The sequence below is a fragment of the Benincasa hispida genome, unplaced genomic scaffold (genome assembly GCF_009727055.1).
Source record: "Benincasa hispida cultivar B227 unplaced genomic scaffold, ASM972705v1 Contig954, whole genome shotgun sequence".
NCBI classification, from domain to species: domain Eukaryota; kingdom Viridiplantae; phylum Streptophyta; class Magnoliopsida; order Cucurbitales; family Cucurbitaceae; genus Benincasa; species Benincasa hispida.
Genome location: NW_024065286.1, coordinates 60,116 through 82,973, shown reverse-complemented (window position 1 = coordinate 82,973; position 22,858 = coordinate 60,116). Strand labels below are relative to the sequence as shown.

Here is a 22,858-nt window from a genome sequence, read left to right as displayed (position 1 = left end):
ATATAGTTGAATAACAACTTCTCTTTAATAATTTGGACATTGTCTTTAGAGTTATCTTTAATAATAATCTTTCAAAGATTCTTAAATATTATATTACATATAGTCTCACATATATTTAGTTAAATTATCATTGTACCCCTATTATTCTGACTGAAATTACCATTATACCCTTGCTTATACTATTTCCTTCTCTCTTTCTATTTTACTTTACTATAGAATTATAAAAGAGAAAGAAAACATTCTTAGGAGAGTGAGAATGAAGACAAGAATATAATAGAGAGATGTGTGGTTGAAATGTGTTAGAATCCAGTCAATAACCCATTTGTGACCATCCAATAAAATTCTTGGTTTGATTTCAATGGCAACCATTTTAAACAATATGTTCCCACTTCTTTTATTACTTTAGCTTTTTAAAAAAAAAAAAAAAAAAATCATATTTGTTTTATAATTTTACTCCAAAATTAAAGTTCTAGTAGAGAAAAAAACAATTTTTTTTTTTTTTTAATTTAGAAAAGAAAAGAATACATATTGATATTATGATATGATGGGTGCAAAATGAGGCTTTCCTTCTCTTTCAACCTTAATTGACCACTCCAAGAACTTCCGAATTCATTATACTTTAAGCCTTTCATACAACTTCACTAAAGTTCATGTTGAATTCCTTCAAAGAAAACAACAAGAAGATAGTGTTTAGTTTATGAATTGGACGTTTTGTATTTATTTATCTCACACCACAATGTGCTAATTTCATAAGATATAGAAGCAAATATATACACATACTACCTCGAGCTATATGCTATAACTTTCAGCAAACCAAACAAAAGCTCTAAACTCGAAATCAGAGCAACTTAAGCTTAATGGGTGAAGGTAAATATAGTATTATACAGAAAATCTAATTTCCATTCCCCCACCCCTACCTCCATCTGTGGACTTGAAATTTATAGAAAATACCCAATAAGTAAAATCAATGTTAATTGGGGAGGAAATGATATTGTAAGAGTTTAAAGACAGGATCTTTTGCTCTAATACCATGTTAAATCACTGAGTATTGAATCAAAAGTTTACGCTGGTGGATGAAGGTAAATTTAATATTATATCGACATTCTAACACTCTCTCTCATTTTTGGACTTCAAATTTATAGAAAACTTAATAAATGAAGATCAATATTAAATGACATCACAAGATTTTGAAGACATGATCTTCTACTTTTGATACCAAGTTAAATCAATAATTTACCCCAAAAACTTAAGCTGATAGATGAAGATAAGTTAAATACTATATCATCAGTCTAACAAATTTCAACCATAATTAATAAAAAAAAAATCCCAAAATTAGGACTTTCACAAACTTGTAGAGGAAAATATTAGAAAGTAAAAATTGAAGAGATTCTATTGGGAGAACCTTTGGATAAAATGGTCCTAACTCTTTGTAAAAAGGGATGGAAAATCTAAGCAAATTGTACACTATTGTCCTACAATCTTTTCTTTTAGGTTATTGGACCATGGGAGTATCCACTATATGTATATATCATAATAACTTTAAAATTATTTAGTACCTTTTTGCACTTGGAACCATCCATTCATGATATGTTCCTTTACCATTTTAAACTCCTTTCTTCTCTCTCTAAAACTAATATAAACACTTTCTCTTTATTATAATTAATTAAAATCTAAAATTTTTTTTTAAAAAAATCTAGATGGGAAGAGAAATTGAAGATAATTTGTATGAGATTTTTTTTCCCAAAAAAAAAAGTTGGAAATTATTCCCACTAAAGAAACCCAGCTTCTCCACCACATTTTGTCCACCATTTTCCTCTTTGTTGTTATGGCTTAGACACTTTTTCCTTCATAATGGAGATTCTTGTATTGTTATGGGTTGGATTGTTTGGACATAATGTGACACTCAAACTCAAACCAAATCTCATTCTCTAATTCTATCTCTCTCACATACAAAATGTCCATATCGATGAATTAATAAATAAAAGCAAAATCTTTGATAGATGAATCACGAAAAAATATCGATAGTACAGAAAGATTTTGTTTGAATTAATAAAAAACAATACAAAATCCTATTAAACAAGGTAGATCTTCAAGTTTACTTCGTGTGTTTGTTTAGCGTTTGTATTCTCTCGAAATCTTATCGATATTATTTATGAATACTACTTTTTTGCAAAGACCTAAAAGAAAATCAATGGTACCCACAAACCCATTTGATCCAAATATCAATGTCGAATTCATCCATTATTTGATGAGAAAATGAGCTATTTTAATACTTTTGAATACTTTGAATTAGGCATATATATTGAGTTATTGAAGAATAGGAGAATAATATGGAAGGTACATAACTCCCACTAACAAAAGTTGGCCTTTTGGTTCTTTTTAGTTTTTGAATGTCTTTTTCACAAAAAGCCCTATTGAGGTGGCCACTCAAAGTGAACCATGCAACCAAGTTTTCAATGGCCATCATCAATGGAGGATTTTTTTTGGGCAATGTAGTGTCACACCATTTTTTGTGTTTGCACTTTATGCTTTCCCCTAACCCCTTTCCAATTTTTCTTCCTTCTCCAATTTCGCCATAAATTTTTGGGGATTAATGGTATATCATAAGGTTTGCCTTAAAGAATTTTGTGTCAAATCATGTCCATGTCATCTCACATTTTTTTTTTGTTTCTTTTAATTAATTCGATTCTAACAATTATGTCGTTGAGTTGAAAAATTGTTTTCTAATTCTCGAACCTTGTTTGTTGGTCGGTTTCTAGAAAATTATTGTGAGAATGACAAGATGAAATAATATTGTTTAGATTTTCTTTTGGAAAAAAATAAAATTTCGAAAATAGTTATTATTCAATGACTCGAACTATTTACGCCATTATGTCTAAGCCGAAAAATTGAAAATCACCCTCGATAAATAAAATTGAAATAAGTTTAGTAGTTTTTGAAACCAAACCAAAGAGAATAACTTTTCGTAGAATGGTTTTGTTCAAAATAACTAAATTATTATATATTGTTTATCTATAATTTAACTACTATTTTTAAATATAAACTTATGGAACATATAATATTTTTAGGGAAATATGCCCAATATAAATATAAAACAAATGAAAATTAATAGGATAAAGAAAAACCCACAAAAAAAAGACTTCTCAATTTTTTTAAAAAAAATATTGACAATTTTTTTTTTTCCAAAAACATACTCAGCCACAACAAACTTCATGTGAAATTTAGGATTTTTTTTTTTAAAAAAAAGATATAGATCACACATTAGTCAAAGAGTAATATATATAATATTTTAGAAGATGGGAATCAATAAATAAAAAGTGATATTATTTATAGAAATAAAAATGATAATTAATATTTAAAAAAAGAGTTGAATTTTTGTATTAGCACCGCCATGGGAATATTCACACAAAAGCATGTGAAGAAGTTTTGTTCTTCATTTTGCATTCAATTCAAAACCACACACTCCTTCCACTTGAGTTGGCCACCATCAATTATTAACAACACACTTCTTTTTTTTAAAATCAATAAACTAATTGAATGCTTGGAAATGGAATAATTTGTGGGATCCTTTTCAAAAATTAATTTTGATATACCTCCGTTAAAATAGCGTTTTCATCCTTGTACTTTGATATTGATTCAATTTTAATGCCTATATTTTTAAGTATTCAATTTTAGTCCATATACTTTAATAAATCTTATATTTTAGACCATCGAAGTTATTATTATTATTATTTTTTATCAAATTTGACTAAATAATAATAATAACTTTTATGCAAAGAAATATAATATTTGAATATATTGTCAAAATTTAAAGTTAAAATATATTAATAAATAATAAAAAAAATTTGAAGAAAATCAATAATAAACCAGCAATATAGACTAAATTTAAGATTTTTTTTTAAATTGAACAAATTTCAAAGTACGATGACCTAAAATGATATTTTAATCTACCTATATCTAAATGTAAAATTATACAAAATACCCTTAAAGTTTGGGTAGATTTTCTCAGAGTTTGAGTAGTTTTAATTTTACTATATTAAACTTTGAAATTTGTTATGAAAAATACCTTATGATATATGCATTAAATTGACATGACCATCAATCTGTGAAATTTGGTTATATAAACGATTTTAACATTTTTTGAGAAGACATAATAAATGGTAACACAATAATCTTAATCTATTATATTGTTGTAAAATAATATCATAACTTTTTTGTTTATCAATTGGTTATGTCAATTTTCATTTATTATATTAACAAAAAAAATATTTTTGAGAATAAAAATATGGTAATGGCTTTAAATGACAAAACTGTTGGAAATATTTTTAAATATAACAAAATGTCACTGTTTATCAGTAATAGATCGTGATAGACATTGATAGGTATCTATTTGTGTCTATCACTAATATTGATAGATATCTATCATTATCTATCCTTAATAGAAAGTGACATTTTATTATATTTATGTAAATAAATTGACTCATTTTACTGTATACTTTTCAATTGGACTGTTTATCACGAGGTTAGGATATTGTGTGTGTAGATATGTATAAAATATGGAAGAAATTGGGCAAATGTTGACCAAAATGCAGGGAGGATCATAATAATGATTATAAGAGGCATGTGATAAGATTTTCCACTTCACCACTCACAGCTTGGAACCTTTAATGGATGTACAAAAGTCACCAACCTCCCTTTGACACATAAATTGACAATTGTTTATTTATTTATTTATTTATTATTATTATTCATTTTGTTTGAGTACTACAAATAACTACTTGTCATTTTTAATATTCTACCACATAATCATTTTAATTTTTATATTATTTAGTGAGTTTCTCATATTACTTTAAAACATATAACTCCATATGAGTATTACCTTTTTGTTATGGTAAATTTGGAGTTGATGAAATAGGGCTCAAATTATTTTTCGCCAACTAATTATTGGACTAATTCAATTTAATCCAAAAAAAAAATTATATCGAATTAAGATGAAGTTTAGGTCAATTTTCTTACACAAATACATCGTTGTAACTTTCAATGAGTTAACTAGAATTTCTTATTTCTCAAATCTACCGTTCTCAAACTTTGACTTTGTCATTTCGGAGTCTTTTTTTCTGTGTTATAAGTCCTCTATTCTTTAAATTACAAATTTAACGTTGGTGTCATTTGAAAGGTCAAGTGTATTTTTTTTCAATCTAAACTTTGACATCTAACATATTTTTAAAAATTACAACTATTCCATGAGACATCGATGAAATAGTTAAATAAAAAAAGTATTATACTCCAATTATATATTAATTAAAAAAAATAACCTTTCAATTCTCAAACAATTTAACATTACTTAAGTTTGTCAAACATATCACTCTTCATTTTTTTTTTCTTTTAAGAATCAAACATCACTATAAAGCTGCATACATCATCTATCTTTTCATGATTTCTCTAATTTGTCTTTTACAATATTGAAAAGTAGGATGGCTTAATTTTTTTTTTTTTTTTTGAATTATTATTTATTTGTCCTCTACAGTTTTAATCTTTCAAATGTATCCTGGTGGTTCTTATTTTTTCAGGATAGTTTTAGAAACTTATATATTCTTTTTATAAATTGGTGTAAATTTCATAAATATATTCTAAAACAAAACATAAAAATTTTATCAAATAAAAGATAATAATTAAAAATATGTGTGTGAAAACACACACCATACATCCAATTCACATTAGATTTTCTAATAAATATAAAGGTTTATTGACATTCAATTTGGACATAAAATGAGGAGAATTATAAGATAATTAGTATATTTAGGTTTAATATTTGTTTAATTGTGAATTTAGATTAATTGGTGTTTAACAAGTTAATTATGTTATTTTCTTGTAAGGCTATATAAATAACCAATTTAGAGTTGTAATAGAAAGCTTTTAATCATCATTTTTGAATATAGAATTTGTGTTTTGGAGAGTTTCTCTCATCTTTAGGGATGGATTTCCCTTGTTTGGCCATGGATTTGGCCTAAAACCTTTCTTCGATGCATCAATTTTTATTATCCTCTTTTACACTTCATCATGTGCCTAATTTTATTCGAAATAGAACTCTAGAAAAACACGAGATAAATTAGATGAAAAATTAGGTCAATCATTTTCATTAACAACACATATTTGAATATGTAGACACAAAGAACAAATTTTCAAGAAGCCCTAATTGAAGAAAACAACAAATCAAAAGAAGGAAGAAGCAAAACCCACTTGAGAGATGATGCATTATTTTTTTAAAAAAAAGTATGAGATATGATGCAATTGGTAGTGAATAAAGTCTCTACGGCAAAGCTATTAACTTCATTTAGGCAATGCAACAAAATACATGGTGACCTAATCAATAACTTAAATGAATATAACCAAAAAAAAAAAAAAAAAAGAATTAATATTTAAATTAAAAAAATAAAGGACCAAAATGCAAAATTGTATAAAGTAATTGGTGGCAAAAAAGATTGAAGATGATCATCATCTTGTTTGGAAGTTGGGAGTATTGAAGTTCAATTTTGCTTTTTGCTTTTTATATGGGTAAGTGGAGTTGAACAAAATTGACTCATGTGGCTATTTGAAAGGGTAAATTAATTTATGTAAAATTTACTTCAATAATTCATCAACTTGAGAGTTGCTTTTGTTGAAATTTTGGGGGTTTATTTATTTTTTATTATTATACTTTTTTGGGTCTTATTGTTTTGACTTCAATCTTTGACTTTTTTTAATGTTTGTTTTTTTCGTTAGAATTAAAAACATTGATTGTAATTCCTTTCCAATTCACACGTGTGTTTTTTATAGGTTAAATTATCAATTTTATCCCTATAATTTGTAAAAAATAATTAGAATTTAATTTCTATAGTTTTTTTTTTATCCAACCTATTTAGTCTCTACAATTTTAAAAGTTATAATTTAATCTTTATGATTTGAAAATCCTCATAAATAATTTCTATGATTTGGTAAAATCTTTATATATAGTAATAGGGATTATTTATAAATATTTTATTAAACCATAAGGACTAAAACTATGTTTATCCTAGGTGAAACTTAATCCATTAATGGTAATCTAAAAATTGGGCCCTATTTGATTACGTTTGTTGTGTTTACTCATTTCCTATAATCATAATGAATTATGGAGCTCATGTCTAAATTTGTTATCAAAACGCACAACTTAATTAAGGAACGTAGACTAGAATGCTCAATTGGATTGTTTTAGAAAATTATGTGAAATGCACTACATTTATCGTTACTTTTATTGTTATTGTTACTGTATAATATGAGAAATATGAATATGTGACATTTATTACGACTTTTGACATTACTGTTAAACGGTAATGATAATAGTAAATGTGATAGATTCTTAATTCTAATTAAATGTGACGAAGAGTAATCCAATTACGTTTGCAATTAAGGTTATTACAATTGATTGGAATCACATTACAATTACACCAACTTATATTACGGATTGGTAAACATGACCAAAGTTTTAACTAGATACTATAGAGATCAAATTCCAACTTTCTTCAAATTATAGAGACAATTTATAATTTACGTTTTTTATGCCATCATTCACACGTGTTAAATCGGAGAAAATGGATGTTTTTATATTATTATTTATTAACTACCATATGAAAACTTGAGATTTAACTATAAATATGATGAAACATGGTGTCATCAGAAACCAAAACCAATTTGATTTTCTTAGCAATATATATATATAGTGTAAATTTTTAATGGGGTTATTGGGGTTGACTTGTAACAAAACATTGAGCAGACAATTTGGTGTTTGATTTAGATAATATTTTTTTAAAAAATATATAATTATTTTTTTATTAATTAGTATTATAAATTATCTACTAATAATTAAATCAGAATATAATATTAAAACAATATATCAAAGGCAAAAAAAGGGTGAAAAAAACATTGAAAATTACAACTAATTAATTGCAATATTAGTTATAATTTAATTTTAAATTAACTACTATCATTATTAAATTAAAAAAATGGAAAGAGGTTAAATAGAACCTTGAAAATTGCAATTAATTAATTACAATCTAAATTATAATTTAATTGTAAATTAACTATTAACTTAAATCAAATATAATAATCCTAATCAAAAGACGTTAGAGGCTACACTTTCTCTTCTTAAATTCCTTTTAATATATTATAGATATACACAATTCTACTTTAAAAAAAGAAAAAGAAAAAGGAAAAAAAAAAGATCCATTAACCATGAACTTGATCAATCCACTTTAAACTTTCAATTTCATTAATTTTGATCATATAACTTATATAAGTATTACAATTTTAACTTTAGGCTCAACTTTTACTAATTCACCTACTAATTTTAACCCAATAAATGTTAAAAAAAAAAAAATTGTAAACTCATTATTGTCAATAAAAAAAGTTTCGTACAAAAATAAGTTGAACCGAAGCATAATTAAATCATTGAATAACATTTCCAAAATCTATAAAGTACAACAAAAATATTAGTTCAATTTTTGTTTCTATATATATATATCAACTTATCAATTTACATGTTTTGGAATTCACTTACGCATAAGATTAGTAAATCTTTTTAACGATACTTAGAGTGAAGACTTATCAAAGAGTTAAAATAGCAACATTTTTAAAAGTTTAAGGTTAAATTTGATGAAATTGAAAGTTGACGGTCAAAATTGATGTTTTTCCAAATAAAATATAAAATTACAAAAATTTATGCCCTTAACCAAGACTATTTAAAAGTTGTGAAAATACATTGAGATAAAAGTATTTGAGTCCTTTTTTACTTTTCAAAAGGAAATGATATGTTTAGACAAAAAGTGAAGAAAAAAGAGATGTCCATTTGCCACATCTAAAAATTATTATTAAAGAACCACACACCAATCACATTCAAAATTCCTAGGATTCACTAGTACTCTCCACTTCTTTCACCTTTTTTTTTTTTTTCATTCAAACAGTAGAATAAAAGCATATAAAAAAAATAAATAAAAAAAAAATTCTATAACTTCATTTCCATGTTCAAAGCTTTTTTTTGTCTTAATCTTCTAGACACATTTATGAAGTGGGAGGAATAGTTTTAAATTTAGACTAATTCTTAATCTTTATGGAAAGATTCAACTTAATTTACCTCTTCATATGCATTAAGTTTCCTTTACCTATGTATTTACTATTTATAGATGTGAAAATCTAGATATGATAATTTCTAATGTGGTGGTTAGTTATTAGGTTAATAACATCTAATTGGTCCATTTTGTACAACAAATTGCCCATTGAATTAATCACATGAAATTGGTTATATTTCAAGACATTTATCTTTCTACCTAATAAAATTCAATGTATACATTGATTCATTCTTAAGTTTATTATTCTAGGTGAATTTTGTCTTCATTTCATGGCCTAAGATTAATGGGAATGGGAATTCTTTTTGTGGTACTAATTGTAAAACATCCCAACTTGAGAGATGAATTTTCTTAGTGAATTGTGCAAGGTTGATGCCTTCCTTTCTCATTAAGTGGGACTTCTTTTTAAGGAACAATCTAACTTTTTATCCTTTTGAAACCCATTAAAGAAAAGGTCTAAAGATTTTCTAGTATTACAACAATATTCACATCTTATATATTATTGAGAAAAATATCAATTTATACCCCTAAACTTTGACAATTGTATCTATTAAAACTTTGAGTTAATAATTGTATCAATTTAAATCCTGAACTTTTGTAAGTGTAAAAAAAACCGTTGTATAAATTAAACTCCTACGTCTTTATAAGGATTTAATTTAGACTCTTCATTATAATAACCTTTGAAAATCATCTATGCATTAATTCTCACATATATGTAGACTTTTTTCAAAATATTGGTCCTACAAAATGAACTATTAGAATTGATATCTGGCAAGTCTCAAAAGAAATCCTAACTGGAGGTCTGAGTTGATTTAGTTATGAAAGTTTAAGGGTTTGATTGATACAATTATAAGATTCACACGATGTTTTTCCAAACGAAACATAATGAAGGGTATAAATTGATACACTTACTTTCAATATTTAAAATGATACAATAATTAGTCTAAAGTTTTAACTAATACAACCCAAAAGTTTAAGAATATGATCCTACAATTACTAAAGGATTCTTTTATAGCAAGTAATAGTATGAAAATTTTCAAATACTACTAATAGTACTTGAAACTTTTCCCAAAAAATGAAAAAAAAAAAAAAAGAAAGTAACCAAAGGTGAGAGATTAATGCAAATCCAATCAGCTTTGAGTGGGATTTTGACTTATTTAATGTCATTATTCAAGATTCCTTTTCTTCAACATGTTTTTAGGGTGAAAAAAGAGTTCACTAGGTATTTCTTGTTGAAAGGCATCCAAGAAGATGGAGGGTCCCACTCAAGGTGAGAGATTCTATCTTTTTTGCCAATTCAATCACAATTTGCTATTGATATAAAGCAATTTGAGACATTGAAAAATGAAATCTCCTTCTTACAAAATGGTTGTAGCAATTCCCTTTGAAAATCAATTCTTTGTAAGCAACTATAGTCCTCTTCCTAATGAGTAAGTCTCAAGTCTTGAGGATTCACTTTTCAAAAGATTATTAGATGAAAGATTACAACTTTTTCTTTTGTTCTCTTTTGTTCTCTTTCTCTTGCTCTCCCATATAATCCCCCTTGAAGTTTGCACATTTATGGCCTTTATCCTCCTTTCTTCAAGGATTCTTTCAATACAACTTCAATTTGTAGAGGAATTTATTGATATGTCTCCTTTTATATACAACTTTTTTTTCTTCTCTTCATTTTTGCTCTCACTTCACCTTAGGTTCCTTTTCCTATAGTTTCTTGTTCTATATCTTCTATGGATCTCATTCTTTACCCTCCAAGATGGTCATTTTACTTCTCTTGGACAAAGTCTATTTATCATGAGAGGATTAACACCACTCACACTCACTTAGGGTTTGTGTTTTTTGTTCTTCTAGGACATTAGTAGAGTTGTATATGCAAAAGTGCTTAAAAGAACTTGAAACATGTGGTTATAGGATGTTAGCTTGCAAGTAATATAAATATAGGACTATAGGGGAGTCGTTATCATGATTTTCGTTATAGATTCCTTATAAATTCTTTCCCCATTCCTTTTATTTCTGACATCTCACTTGGAATGTTATGTCTTCTTTTCGATCTTATATTACAGTACATGAAACACCAATCGAATCTCAACAAAAAAAAAAATAAATAGATAAATAAGTGATCTTATTATATTAAAAATCGAGATTTCTAAAATAAATGTTAGCTTTCTTGGAACTAATCATATAATGAAATGTGTAAATCATAAGTAAACATAATTAGTGTGCAATACAAAACATCAACTGAAGCTAAAGCGAATAGAATGATTATAGAGTGCAACTTAATGCCCTAAGTATGATTTGAACCAAGATTTAAAATTCATATTTGACAAGCCCATGTATCTACACTATGACCATCCTTACCATGTTACCTCACTTATCTCGATTTATGAGAATGAAGATTGTCACTATGTACTAACCTGTGTCCTTTCAGTATGATTTTTCTTGCTCAAATGTTTTATAGAAAATTCCTTGGAGTGACCATTTAAGTCAAACACACTTAACTTCAGAGTTCTTATGATTAAGTCACCGAAAAGAAAAATATATTTTATTGGTATGGGTAGTAATTATTGATGCTTTTAATTTTCTCTTAAACGTACTCATATCCTCATAATTCTTTTCGTTTAGATGTGTTTCAATTCATTCATGTATCTCTCTTGTAATTAGGCATGGTTCATCTCTAAACCATAATCCTATTAAGAGAGGTTCTGATTTGATATCATTTGCAATACCCAAGTCCAGGATTTAGACTAGGATTCAAAATTCAAATTCGACCGCTTATGGCCCCTACATTTCTTGATGACCTGACCGTATCTCCTAACTTGTCTCTAACTACTTATGAGAATAGAGATTGTTTCTACAAACTAGCATGAGTACTTTCAATATGATTTGTCTCACTTATATTTTTTCTAAGAAAATTTTTAAGAGTCTCCTAATATAAGATTACTAAAAGCTAGTTATCCTTAAATTTTATCAATCTCTATGATTGAGCTATCGAAAAAAAAGAATAAGTATGTTATACCAGTATATGTAATAACTATCGACTTTTTTAAGATTTCTTCAAACATACTAGCATATCCTTAATATTTTTCTCATTCAGATATGGTATTAATTAATTTATGTACTCCTTTACTCGCAATGCAATCAATTATTGCAAAGACGGTGTACTTAAAAGGTCGGTCTTATTTAACTCATGCCAATGTTGATGTTACCGCCAATAAATGCTTGCTTTGAGGAGATACATTTAGAGAGCAAATAACAACTTTGAAAATCAGTTTTTCTGGCTTTGGACTGGCTGAGTGAATGTGCTCAATTTTTGCAATCAAGAAACTAAACCAATGTTCCTAACTCCAGTCGAGTGCAAAACCAATGGGTTCGATTTTCTCAGTTTTTGCCTATTTTGTAATTTTGTTATATCTTGACTTCTAAATTCATTGTTTACATTTTCAATCCAACATTTAATATATAACTCTGAAAATCCATATTCACAAGTTTCTAACAAATACATTGGGAGACTATAAAAACAACAGTAGTAAAAAACAAGACAGATAGAGAGACTACAAAATTAGTCTTTATCTTTGTAGATCGACGAAAATGATAAGCGAAGTATGAGCTATGGGGCTGATAGCTGCTGCGACTGCGAGGAATGAACCAGCAAATATGTAAGGTATGAGAATTAAAAAAAATTAGAAAAAAATCAAATGAAGAGAAGAGAGGGAGATCTTGCAGTTAGGGTCTCTTTTTGTCCAATTTTTAAAACTAAAACTAAATAAATTTTTTTAAAAAAAAAAAAAAAAAAAAAAAAAAAATCAAGGTTTTCAATGTTTTGAAAATAAGCAAACCAAGCCAATTAGTTCAGTTTGGCTAGGCAGTTTTTCAAACACACCTAATTCATAAAAGGTGAATGTGATTTCCATTATTTAGTAAAAAATCCTGAAATATAAAAGAATAAACATCAAAATATTTCTCATATTAATATAATATTAATAATAAACATTTTAACTGGTTTAAAATGCATAAAACATTTATTTATTAATTTAAACTTTTTCTAATTTTTTTTGTTTTTATAATTTTACATATTTTATCTATATTTCCAACAACAAATTCATAAAATTGAAACCTCACTACTTTCTTCAACATCGATATTTTATAGATTGAAAATAAAACACCGGCCATCTATATCTCAGAACTTGAAAATTATATGGATAAATAAAATTTACTTCAAAAATTTCACCCTAAAATAACAATAAAAAAGTGAATAAATTTAGGCCCATTTTTCATATGAATCAATTTAGACCTTTTATTATCTGGCTCATGACTACTTTGTGCTAGTCCATTTAAAATGAACTCAATATCGCATAAATAATACTCCCCCAATATCCTAACAAAATAATTATCATGTAAAAAAACATTCCACTCATTTCAAGAAAAGCACTAACATCTTGATTCCACAATTTTTTTCTGTAAAAATTACGAATTAATCACTTATGAAACTTCAAAATCTTAATTGTAACAATTTTGGGTAGGTGTAGTGGAATGACTAAACTCGATTAATTTACTTAGCATCTGGTGCTCATTGTTTTTCATGACCATTTCTAAGATTCATCCCAAGATTCACTTGTTACGGTAGAGAATCGGTAGTGATTTTCTTCATTTTTCAATGTGAAGTTGGGGGTTGCATCGTATTTAGGAGGGTTAATAACAATAATGTACAGAGATAGAAGGGCATTTCGAAAAAATTTAAGATGTCTAGATAATATGCATTCACAAAAAAAAAAAAATAATTATAAAAAGACGAGAAATTTCTCATATAAGTTAAATTTCCTCTAACAATTCCCCGCAAAAGGGGGCTGCTAAAGAATATGACCCAAAATTTTTGACATTGTAAAAAAAAAAACACTACCGCATGATGGCAAACGCACCTCTTGGATTTCCTCATATTGTAATACTTATACTCCAGTTGAGGCTGAAAATAGAAATAAGGAATGAATCAATAATACATCTGGGAGCATAACAACATGAAAGAGGGATTAAGATCCTCCTCTAATTCAGGATTTGATTAATGCAAGGCTGCAATTTAGCTTCGGGAAAAAAAATCATTTTGAACAGCTACGAGATTTAACAAGCCATCAATGTTTTCTCCTAAAAGTTGAAATAAAAGTTGTTCCTGAGCACTACAAAAATCATAGAAGCAAATCTGGGATATTATCAAAATAACAAAATTAGACAGGTTTTGTTTTTACTTATCAGAACTGAACCAACAAAATAAGTTAATAGCAAGAAACCAGGAATTGTATAGTATTGTACCTCTGGGAGCTGGTGGTTCATCTTGAGGCTTCATGGCTGGGAAGAGAAGAACTTCCTGTTTCCACAAAAAGAACCGTTTGAAAAAAGATAATAATAATAATAGTAGTGGAGGGTATGCATTCACAAGACCAAAAGCAGCAGCCATTAGAGTAGGTGTCTGGTCACACAAAAAAGAAAACAGGCTGAAGCACATACCTTGATGTTCTGTGAATCCGTCAACAACATAGCTAGCCTATCAATGCCCATTCCCCATCCACCAGTAGGAGGCAATCCATACTCAAGAGCTGTACAAAACGTTTCATCCAAAGCCATTGCTTCATCATCACCTGACTGCCGGTCCTGTTAAAGAAGACAAGTACAACAGAATTCAACAAATCATCAATCAATTCACCAACATCATCATTTAGATTTCTGAAGGTTTTAAATTCAAAGCTGTAGTTGTGTATTTATTACAGGGTACAATACCTTGAGTTGTTCAGCAAACCGCTGACGTTGTACAACAGGATCATTCAATTCTGTGTACGCATTACATACCTGAATAGTCATCATGTTAACAGCAGAAACACAAGGCACACACATGCAGACACATGTATGATAAAGAAAGAACAGTAGGCAAATTATTGTGAAGTTTTGGTAGCATACTTCATGTTTGTTGACAAACAATTCGAAACGTTCAGTTAGACTAGGTCTCGCCCTATGCCACTTCGCCAAAGGACTCATAATCTCTGGATGGTTGATGATGAAAGCAGGATTCACGCACGTTTCTTCTAGGAAGTGCCCCACAAGCTGCCAAAATAATTACCTTTGAAATACTGATGTGAAAAATGGGATAGTAGTAGGCAAGTGAACCGAGAAGAACTCAACTCGGAAAAAATGCATTAGGGTAAATTTTCCAAAAATAAGAGTATTGTCCACACTTGCAAACTAAAATTTCTTATCAAACATGATATGCTTCAAAAGATAAAATCACATGATTAAGAGGATTACTTTATCCAGCAAGCGAGCAGTTGTTTCGGGTGGAGGACATTTGATTTCAAATTTCTGGCATGCCTCTCTAAGATATTTATTAGCTTCATCGCTAGATAAGTCCTTGGGTATATTCAGATTAGCCATCTTTTCTAGTTCCTCTATCATGTCAATCCTCCTGCAGTACGTTGAAAAAAATTCAAGATAATCCCAACTAAGAGTCTGGTCAGCACTCAACACAGAGCAAGTCTAGACACGGGCTAGACAAAATTATTGCAAACCAACCTGAACGGGGGAGTGAAGTCAATCTCAATTGGATCATTATCAAGCCCATTTGAGTGATATTTTACTTTATAGCCCCCTGTAAGCTCCTTCACCATCCCTATTTAGATTGAACAATGTCAGAGAAGAATAGACAAGTAGATAAAGATGGAAAATTGGAGAATCCATTGGAGTTAACATGCATGCAAAATCCTAAATTTCAAATTTACCACTTAGCATCTTCTCAGTAAGTTCCATCAAATCATTGTAGTCAGCAAATGCCATGTAGAACTCGCAGGTGGTAAACTCGGGATTATGGGTCAAATCAATACCCTCATTTCTAAATTGCTTCCCTATCTCATAAACACGGTCTAATCCACCAACAACCAACTCCTTGAGATAGAGTTCAGGTGCAATGCGCATAAACAATTTCATGTTAAGATCATTGTGGAAGGTAACAAATGGACGGGCTGCTGCTCCTCCAGCAATCATATTCATCATTGGTGTTTCAACCTAAAGGTTAAATCATTAAGGAAAAGATAGGAAAATAAATTACAAGTACATTTAATCCAATCATAAATGTCAATCATCAATAGTACACAAACCTCCAAGAAGTCAAGATCATCAAGAAACTGCCTAATATATTGGATTACTTTAGCTCTGGTTTTGAATATTTGCCTCACTTCCAAATTTAACATCAAATCCAGATATCGTTGACGATAACGAGTTTCCTGGAATTAAGAAATTAAACATGTCAACACCATAATATTTGGAAGATATCATCATGAAATGTTTAATCAGGGATGAGAATTCAAAAAACCAAGGGACACAGACAGTGTCAGCAGCTAAAATGTTAGCATTTTTTTGTAGACATGACAGCTTTCATTGAGATAAAAATGAAAGAAAAATGTTACTGTTAGTACATAGTTCGGAAGAGAATACATGAATCAGGAAGATTGAGATATTCACTGTACCATGCAAGCTGTGTGCATGTTCATAACAAATGTAGATGCAATGCGATGAAACCTACATATGTATGTACACCTAGTTCACTATTTACATAGAACCACTGTACAAAATAAGTACAATATGGTCAGTAAGAAGGCTAGATGGGTGTTCAAGCCAGACTTTGAAAAAGTCTGACTTTGGCCCCATTCGGGAATGCATTTGCAAATGTAAAAAGCAATCGTGGGATAATCTTAATCGTCCCCAGTTTGGTATAACAAATTATTTATTAATCTACCAAGAATCACTTTTCAATTTACTCTAATGAGTCAAACATGCAAAGCTGATAGATATTAGTTTTTAGATTCAGCTTTCCTAAAAATTTGCCACCTTCTCTAACCATATACAGATCTCAACTTTAACATTTCACACTTGTGTATTTTTTCACAGCTATTCTCATGAAGTTTTGGTTATTCAATTTTTTACCACAATTATTTCTCTTAAACTTTTATCAATAGTCTAGATAGCACAAATTAGCTGCAATTTAAATCATATAAACTTTCAATAACTATTTGATAATCAATTATAAATTAAATATCGATATAAAATAATTGAAATAATGAACCTACTTTGGTCCTTATAAGCAAATCCCACCAATTTATTATTATTTAAGAAACATCCTAATTAGTTCTTCCTAATTTAAAATTGAAAAATATCAAACACTAGTTTACTCCATTTCACAACTAATTCTTCTAAAAGCACAACCGAAAATTATTTTAAAAGCTACAGCATTCTCAAACTAAGCTTTACTTGATTGGGATTTTCATGCCCTTAAAAGAAAAAGCTTTGTTGACCTGTGAATCATGTGGATGAAGGCTTGTATTTCCAGTTCCATTCTCATCAATAGTAGACCAAAGGGTACCAACAAAGCCTCAAGGGAATTGAGACAAGGTAACCCCTAGCTTGTTTCCTCTTTGTGTTTGTGATTGAAGGTTTTAATCAAATGCTAGAAAAAACAAAGGTCAAGGAAGCTTCTTGGAAGGCCTATCAATTAGAGGAGAGGGAGTTCACTTCTCTCGCACCTCTCTTGTCTCTCATTCCCAGAGAGTACGCTACTTTTCATAGGTGAATGAGAAATCTAAGCTTAATAACTTGAAATGGGATGCTTCGAGGTAATATTGGGATAAAGTTCATCTATCTAAATCTTTTTTGACTTGGTTGAACATCCCCAAGGAAAAGGTCAACTGTTTGAGGGATGCCCCTTGGAGGAAATCCTAAAAAGCCCTATTTTTTGGTTGTCCAATATTGACAAAATGGCCATGAAGTTGGATTGGTGGAAGAATTTAACCGCCTCTAGGGGAAGAAGAGTCACTTTAGCTAATTCCATCCTCACTAGCATCCCTCCCTACTTTTTCTCAATTTTCTCATGCCCTAACTCAGTTATTAAGTCAAGTCCTTAGAGAGGTTGATTAAGGACCAAGATTGGTGATGCAAAATCATTTTGGAAAGGAGATAAGACGAGACTTTGGAAAAATAATGGCTGATAGATTTGTCTCTATGACGTTTTTTCCAGATGTAATTGGATTGTTGACTATAAAAGTTCTTTGGTTAATCATTGTTGGACAGAAAGTTTTAATAGCTGGAAGTTGAATTTCAGAAGCAACCCTGCTGATTTGGACGTGGAAGAACAGACTACACTCTACCATATGCTTTCTAATATCAATCCTAGTGACAGAGATGTTAAAGTGAGAACTCTAGAAAATGGGAGGTTGTTTTCTGTAAGATCCTTCTTGCCAAAGCTGATTATGCATCAAGCAACTTTGGACCATCAACAACATGATATGACTTGGCAAGCTCTTTGTCCAACAAAAGGCTAAGGTTTTCTTGTGGATCTTCTCTTTTGAAAGGTTGAATACTTGTTGTCAAATCCAAAGGATCCTATAAATCATGGCTCTTTCCCTCAATTGAGGTAGTGCAGAAACCATTATGTGTCTCTTCTTTAGTCCCTTTGCAACTGCTTGTTGGGAAAACCTAATCAGCTTATTTAATCTTCAATGATGTTGGCCTAGCAAGGCCTTGAATGCCCTCACCAACTTATTGGTGGTACACAGTTCAAAGGGCAAGCCAAGATACTTTGGCCTGATGGGGTGCTTGCGCTTCACCAGAGAAGAAAGGAACTCAAGAACTTTCCACAATCAAAAACCAAAGTTACAGCAGGGAGGTGTTTTGGCCACTTGGCCTAGTCACCAACTATTTTTTCATTATAGCTTAACTCAAATCTTCACAAGTGAAAAGTTTGTTTTTTTACCCCCCAACACCCCCCACCCCCCCACAACAAAAAAAAAAAAAGCCAAGTAGTCAAGTGAGACGTAATACTCACAAGCTTTTGTTTCCTTTCCTACTGACTCATCAACTACTTAAATCAACCTAACCACAGTTAAGCATCCACATCCCTCCGGTTTAATATGAACATGCACGTCCAAGAGAGAAAATGTGATTTAAGTTCCATTTTGTGATCTAGAATCATATATTCTCCTTTTACAGAATTTGTTTTTTACAGAAACTTATTCCATCCTTTAATTTTGTAGTTTTTTATTGAATTATATCGAGAACCTTCTTTTATTTACATACATACAGACACGTGTGTGTACTAGTGATATATTGAGAACCTTCTTTTATTTACATACATACACACACACATACATGTGAGTGTATGGTCACACACAAACAGACACACACACACATATATATGCGTGTGTGTATAATTATCAATGATGGTGCAACTTTTCCTCCCATCCCAAGAAAAATAGAACGATATAACGAAACAGATGTTCTTGCAAGTAAACAGAAGGAAGTCACACAAGTAGAATAGGTACCTGATCTTTTAAAATATAGGTTTCAGGATTCCTGGTACAACCTGGGGCCCATGCCTCATTTTTCTGCACCAAAATGAAAACATAATGAGAACTCATATAAACAACCTAGGGAGAGAAACTAGCTTCATTCACCTTCAAATTTACATTCTCAGAACCAGGAGCCGACTTCTGCCTTGGCATCATGTGCAGACAGTGAGAAAGGACAATGAATGATTTTGGAAAGATACTGAGCTCTCCCCTCTTCGTTTTTCCTGCAATAATACAACATATCAAACTTACTCCAGAAATTATTTTTTCTGTATTCATAAAAGTCGTGTAATAAAAGGAAGTGAAGAGCTCAAGGAAGAAAATGTCAAGCTATGGATTTTTCTTTTCTTTACATTTCCTTTCCTTTCCTCTTTTATTTATTTATTATTTTTTTTGGGAGAAACCTGGCTTGCAGAGAAGAAATAAGATCAGGGGACGTGACTGACTACAATTTATTGTGCACACCCACTACAACTGAGAGACCAGAATGAAAAAGAATTTTGGTGTGAATCCAGCTCTTCTCTTTTTCCTTACAATCCAGGGGATATATCTAATCATGATGACACACAGAAGGGACTATAAAGGAAAAAGACAATTGGAGAACAAACATTGTAAACTAGACTTCTGCATAATAGAGGAAAACAATGAGTAGAAAAGAGTGACTAGGCAATCCTTGCAGGCCAACCTGGAAACCCAGTGACACCAACAATATCCCCACGCTTCACACTGGCATGAAACCTTGCAAATTCAGCTTCATCTAGCTCTGAGTTACTGCATCATAAAAATGGAAATATTATAACTTTTTATTCTCTTATAATAATAATAATAATAAATAATATAAAAAAATTTAAAAACTAAACTTTGTATTGAATTGAAGAACAAAATAGGTCTAAATGGATAAAACACAAAATAAGTCTTGACAACAACTTTGATGCACATGCACTTCATTAGACTCATACAAGATACAGCATAATTGATAATAATTTGAAAGGATCTACCAAGATAATAATTTATATAGAATCTAGAAAGTTAAAATACAAAATTTGTATCATATCATTTCCCAATAATTTAAATAATTTTTCCTCAATTGTATAAAACCTATATTATTAATGAATAATTATTTTCAATCTCAATTTGACAATGAACTAAATTTCCCAATCTGTAATATATGATGTGTATAAACTTTTTAATAAATTCAAAGCACATACTAATTTTATCATAAAAACTAGCCTTCACAGTGAATATAATTGAATTTCTTTAATTATAATACGAAATAAAGTAAAAAATTTCACATGGTAACAAACTCTTAATATTCACAATTAGAACTGAAGGATTGGAAAAATACTTGGATGCACCTACGCTACACCTATCTTTTTGCCGTCCAACCACAATTTTATCTGTTGTGTGGTTAGGCAACAAAAGATGGGTGCAATCCTAGATGCAGCCCACCCAAGTATTAATCAAGGGTTGAAACCAGGGAGAGAGACAAAATAATGCATACCGTGCATCCGTCATAACTTGGATCTTAACTCCAGAACCATGGAGATCATAAAACAACAACTTCGAGGAGGATGATCTTTTGCTCATTATCCTCCCTTGAAAGAAAGAAAGGAAGAAAAAGAAATCAAAAACTGATGCGATATCAACAAAAGTAATTGTGAAAAAGTTGGAAGTTTTGGTTTTAAGTACCGGCAAGAGATACCAAGACTTCCTCAAGATGATCGCCATTGCTTAAGCTTCCATATTTCTCAATATACTCAGGGAGAGACATTGAAACCTGAAACTTGTGAGGATATGGATTTTTACCATCTGCCTTCTGAGATGCAAGATATTTCAGCCTATTTTCAAAATATTGCTGCAAACACAAGCCAATTGGAGGAGACAATCAGTTTGACAACAGTTCTAAAAGGTCTGCAACAGAACTTGCCAAAATAAGAACTTAAAAGTTGTACCGTGGGATCCATTTCTTCATCATCTACTGCTATAGATTTCTTATTCTGAGGTGCTTCCTGGTACACAGATACATTTCAGTCACAAAGAACTTTCTGTAGTGGTAGTCAAAAATAACACTATAGCATGATATCTGGCCACCAGAATTCATATCTCATTTCCCTTCATACAAACATAGCTGTTAAACTGACTACCAATTACAACAATCATATTTGATAATCTCAATCGAGGAAGGGTAATTATTTCACGTTCACCCTGTTCTATTCTTATGTAATGCATTCTACACACACTCAAATCTTTAGACTTTAGGTGTTCCCTTAGTGACCGCTAGTACCTGTTTTGCTTTCTCCTTCAGTTCCTCCTTACGCCTCCTTTCCTCTTCCTTCTGCTTCAGCTTTAATTCCTTCTTGCGTGCACTGAGAACATTTCAAAGTTAAAACCTTAAAACCTGAAAAGTGTAGTTTTTACGGAAAAACTACCCAACTAAAAACAAAATTAAAAGAACAAAAACGAAAATGAAACAATCAAACAGAACTCTACTAATTAAGACTAAACCCAGCCTGAAATGAGTGAACTCTAACATCCATTTCCACACAAAAGCTAAGAACGCACCAATGCACAAAAATTCAACAAAATACTTACTTCTTGCTTATAGTTTCTTCAGCACCTGGAGCAGAGTTGGCCATGTCTGGAGCCACAGTAGCGGAACCCAACGCTAAATCAGAGACAGCCTTTGCAGCTCCGTCGATAGAATCCGCCATTTTCAGATGAAGAATCAGAGCTCCAACTGGTAGAAGCTTATAACGCACACAGATTCCTTGGAGTCCAAGGCGTAGAGTGGAGAATTGACGAAGACAAGGCCGCCGCCGAGCCGGAAAGGATTATTCTAACAGCAAAAATTAGAAAGTAGGTATCAATTTTAGGGTTACCACGGAGACGAAACTACCACACCATTTTTAAGGGTGGAAAAAATAAAATAATTGTAAAGTAAATGAATTTGGTGTTATAATTTTTTTTTAAAAAAAAAAAATAAATTGGGTAGAAATCTCCATGATCTATATTGTTATGGTCTTACAAAATAAGACTAAAATATTGTAAAACTTGAAATTAACTGTAAATATAACAACAACAAAAAATTACCTTGAGTCATAAAATATCCCAAAAGCTTATGGAAAGCATGAAAATTGTTGGAGGCTTGAAATTACTGGTCTAGTCAACCTAATATGTTTTGATAAATCTATATAGAAGTCTATCACTATTTTTATTATTATTATTATTTCAACTCTTTTCACTACTATCACCGATATACTTCAAACTTCAAGTAAAAAATAAAAGTTTTTCAATAGTAGAAAGAATAAAATGAAGAAGAATATAAGTGATAAACTTCTTTCACTATCT

At 30.0% G+C, this 22,858-nt stretch overlaps 1 protein-coding gene across 1 annotated transcript; it reads right to left on the bottom strand.

The window, feature by feature from the left end:
• Positions 1-12,516: 12,516 nt before the first annotated feature.
• On the bottom strand, positions 12,517-22,400 carry LOC120070126 (lysine--tRNA ligase, cytoplasmic). The gene is made up of 18 exons (XM_039021987.1): positions 22,103-22,400; positions 21,795-21,876; positions 21,463-21,519; positions 21,200-21,365; positions 21,012-21,105; positions 20,196-20,281; positions 19,616-19,734; positions 19,484-19,546; positions 16,268-16,393; positions 15,893-16,175; positions 15,687-15,783; positions 15,423-15,579; positions 15,078-15,221; positions 14,901-14,969; positions 14,631-14,774; positions 14,436-14,490; positions 14,051-14,094; positions 12,517-12,765 (listed from the first exon to the last, which is right to left on the bottom strand). The coding sequence occupies exons 1-17, from the start codon at positions 22,219-22,221 to the stop codon at positions 14,078-14,080; spliced, it is 1,878 nt and encodes a 625-aa protein (XP_038877915.1). The 5' UTR covers positions 22,222-22,400; the 3' UTR covers positions 12,517-12,765; positions 14,051-14,077.
• Between the last annotated feature and the right edge of the window lie 458 nt (positions 22,401-22,858).

What these genes read in the sequence shown, in the direction of transcription:
- LOC120070126 (XM_039021987.1), bottom strand. Translation starts at nt 22,221, where the DNA reads ATGGCGGATTCTATCGACGGAGCTGCAAAGGCTGTCTCTGATTTAGCG. An exon ending in CTGAGAATGTAAATTTGAAG is followed by an intron (nt 19,547 to 19,615) that starts GTGAATGAAGCT and finishes ATTTTGGTGCAG; the next exon opens with AAAAATGAGGCATGGGCCCC. An exon ending in GGTTTGCTGAACAACTCAAG is followed by an intron (nt 14,775 to 14,900) that starts GTATTGTACCCT and finishes CTTCTTTAACAG; the next exon opens with GACCGGCAGTCAGGTGATGA.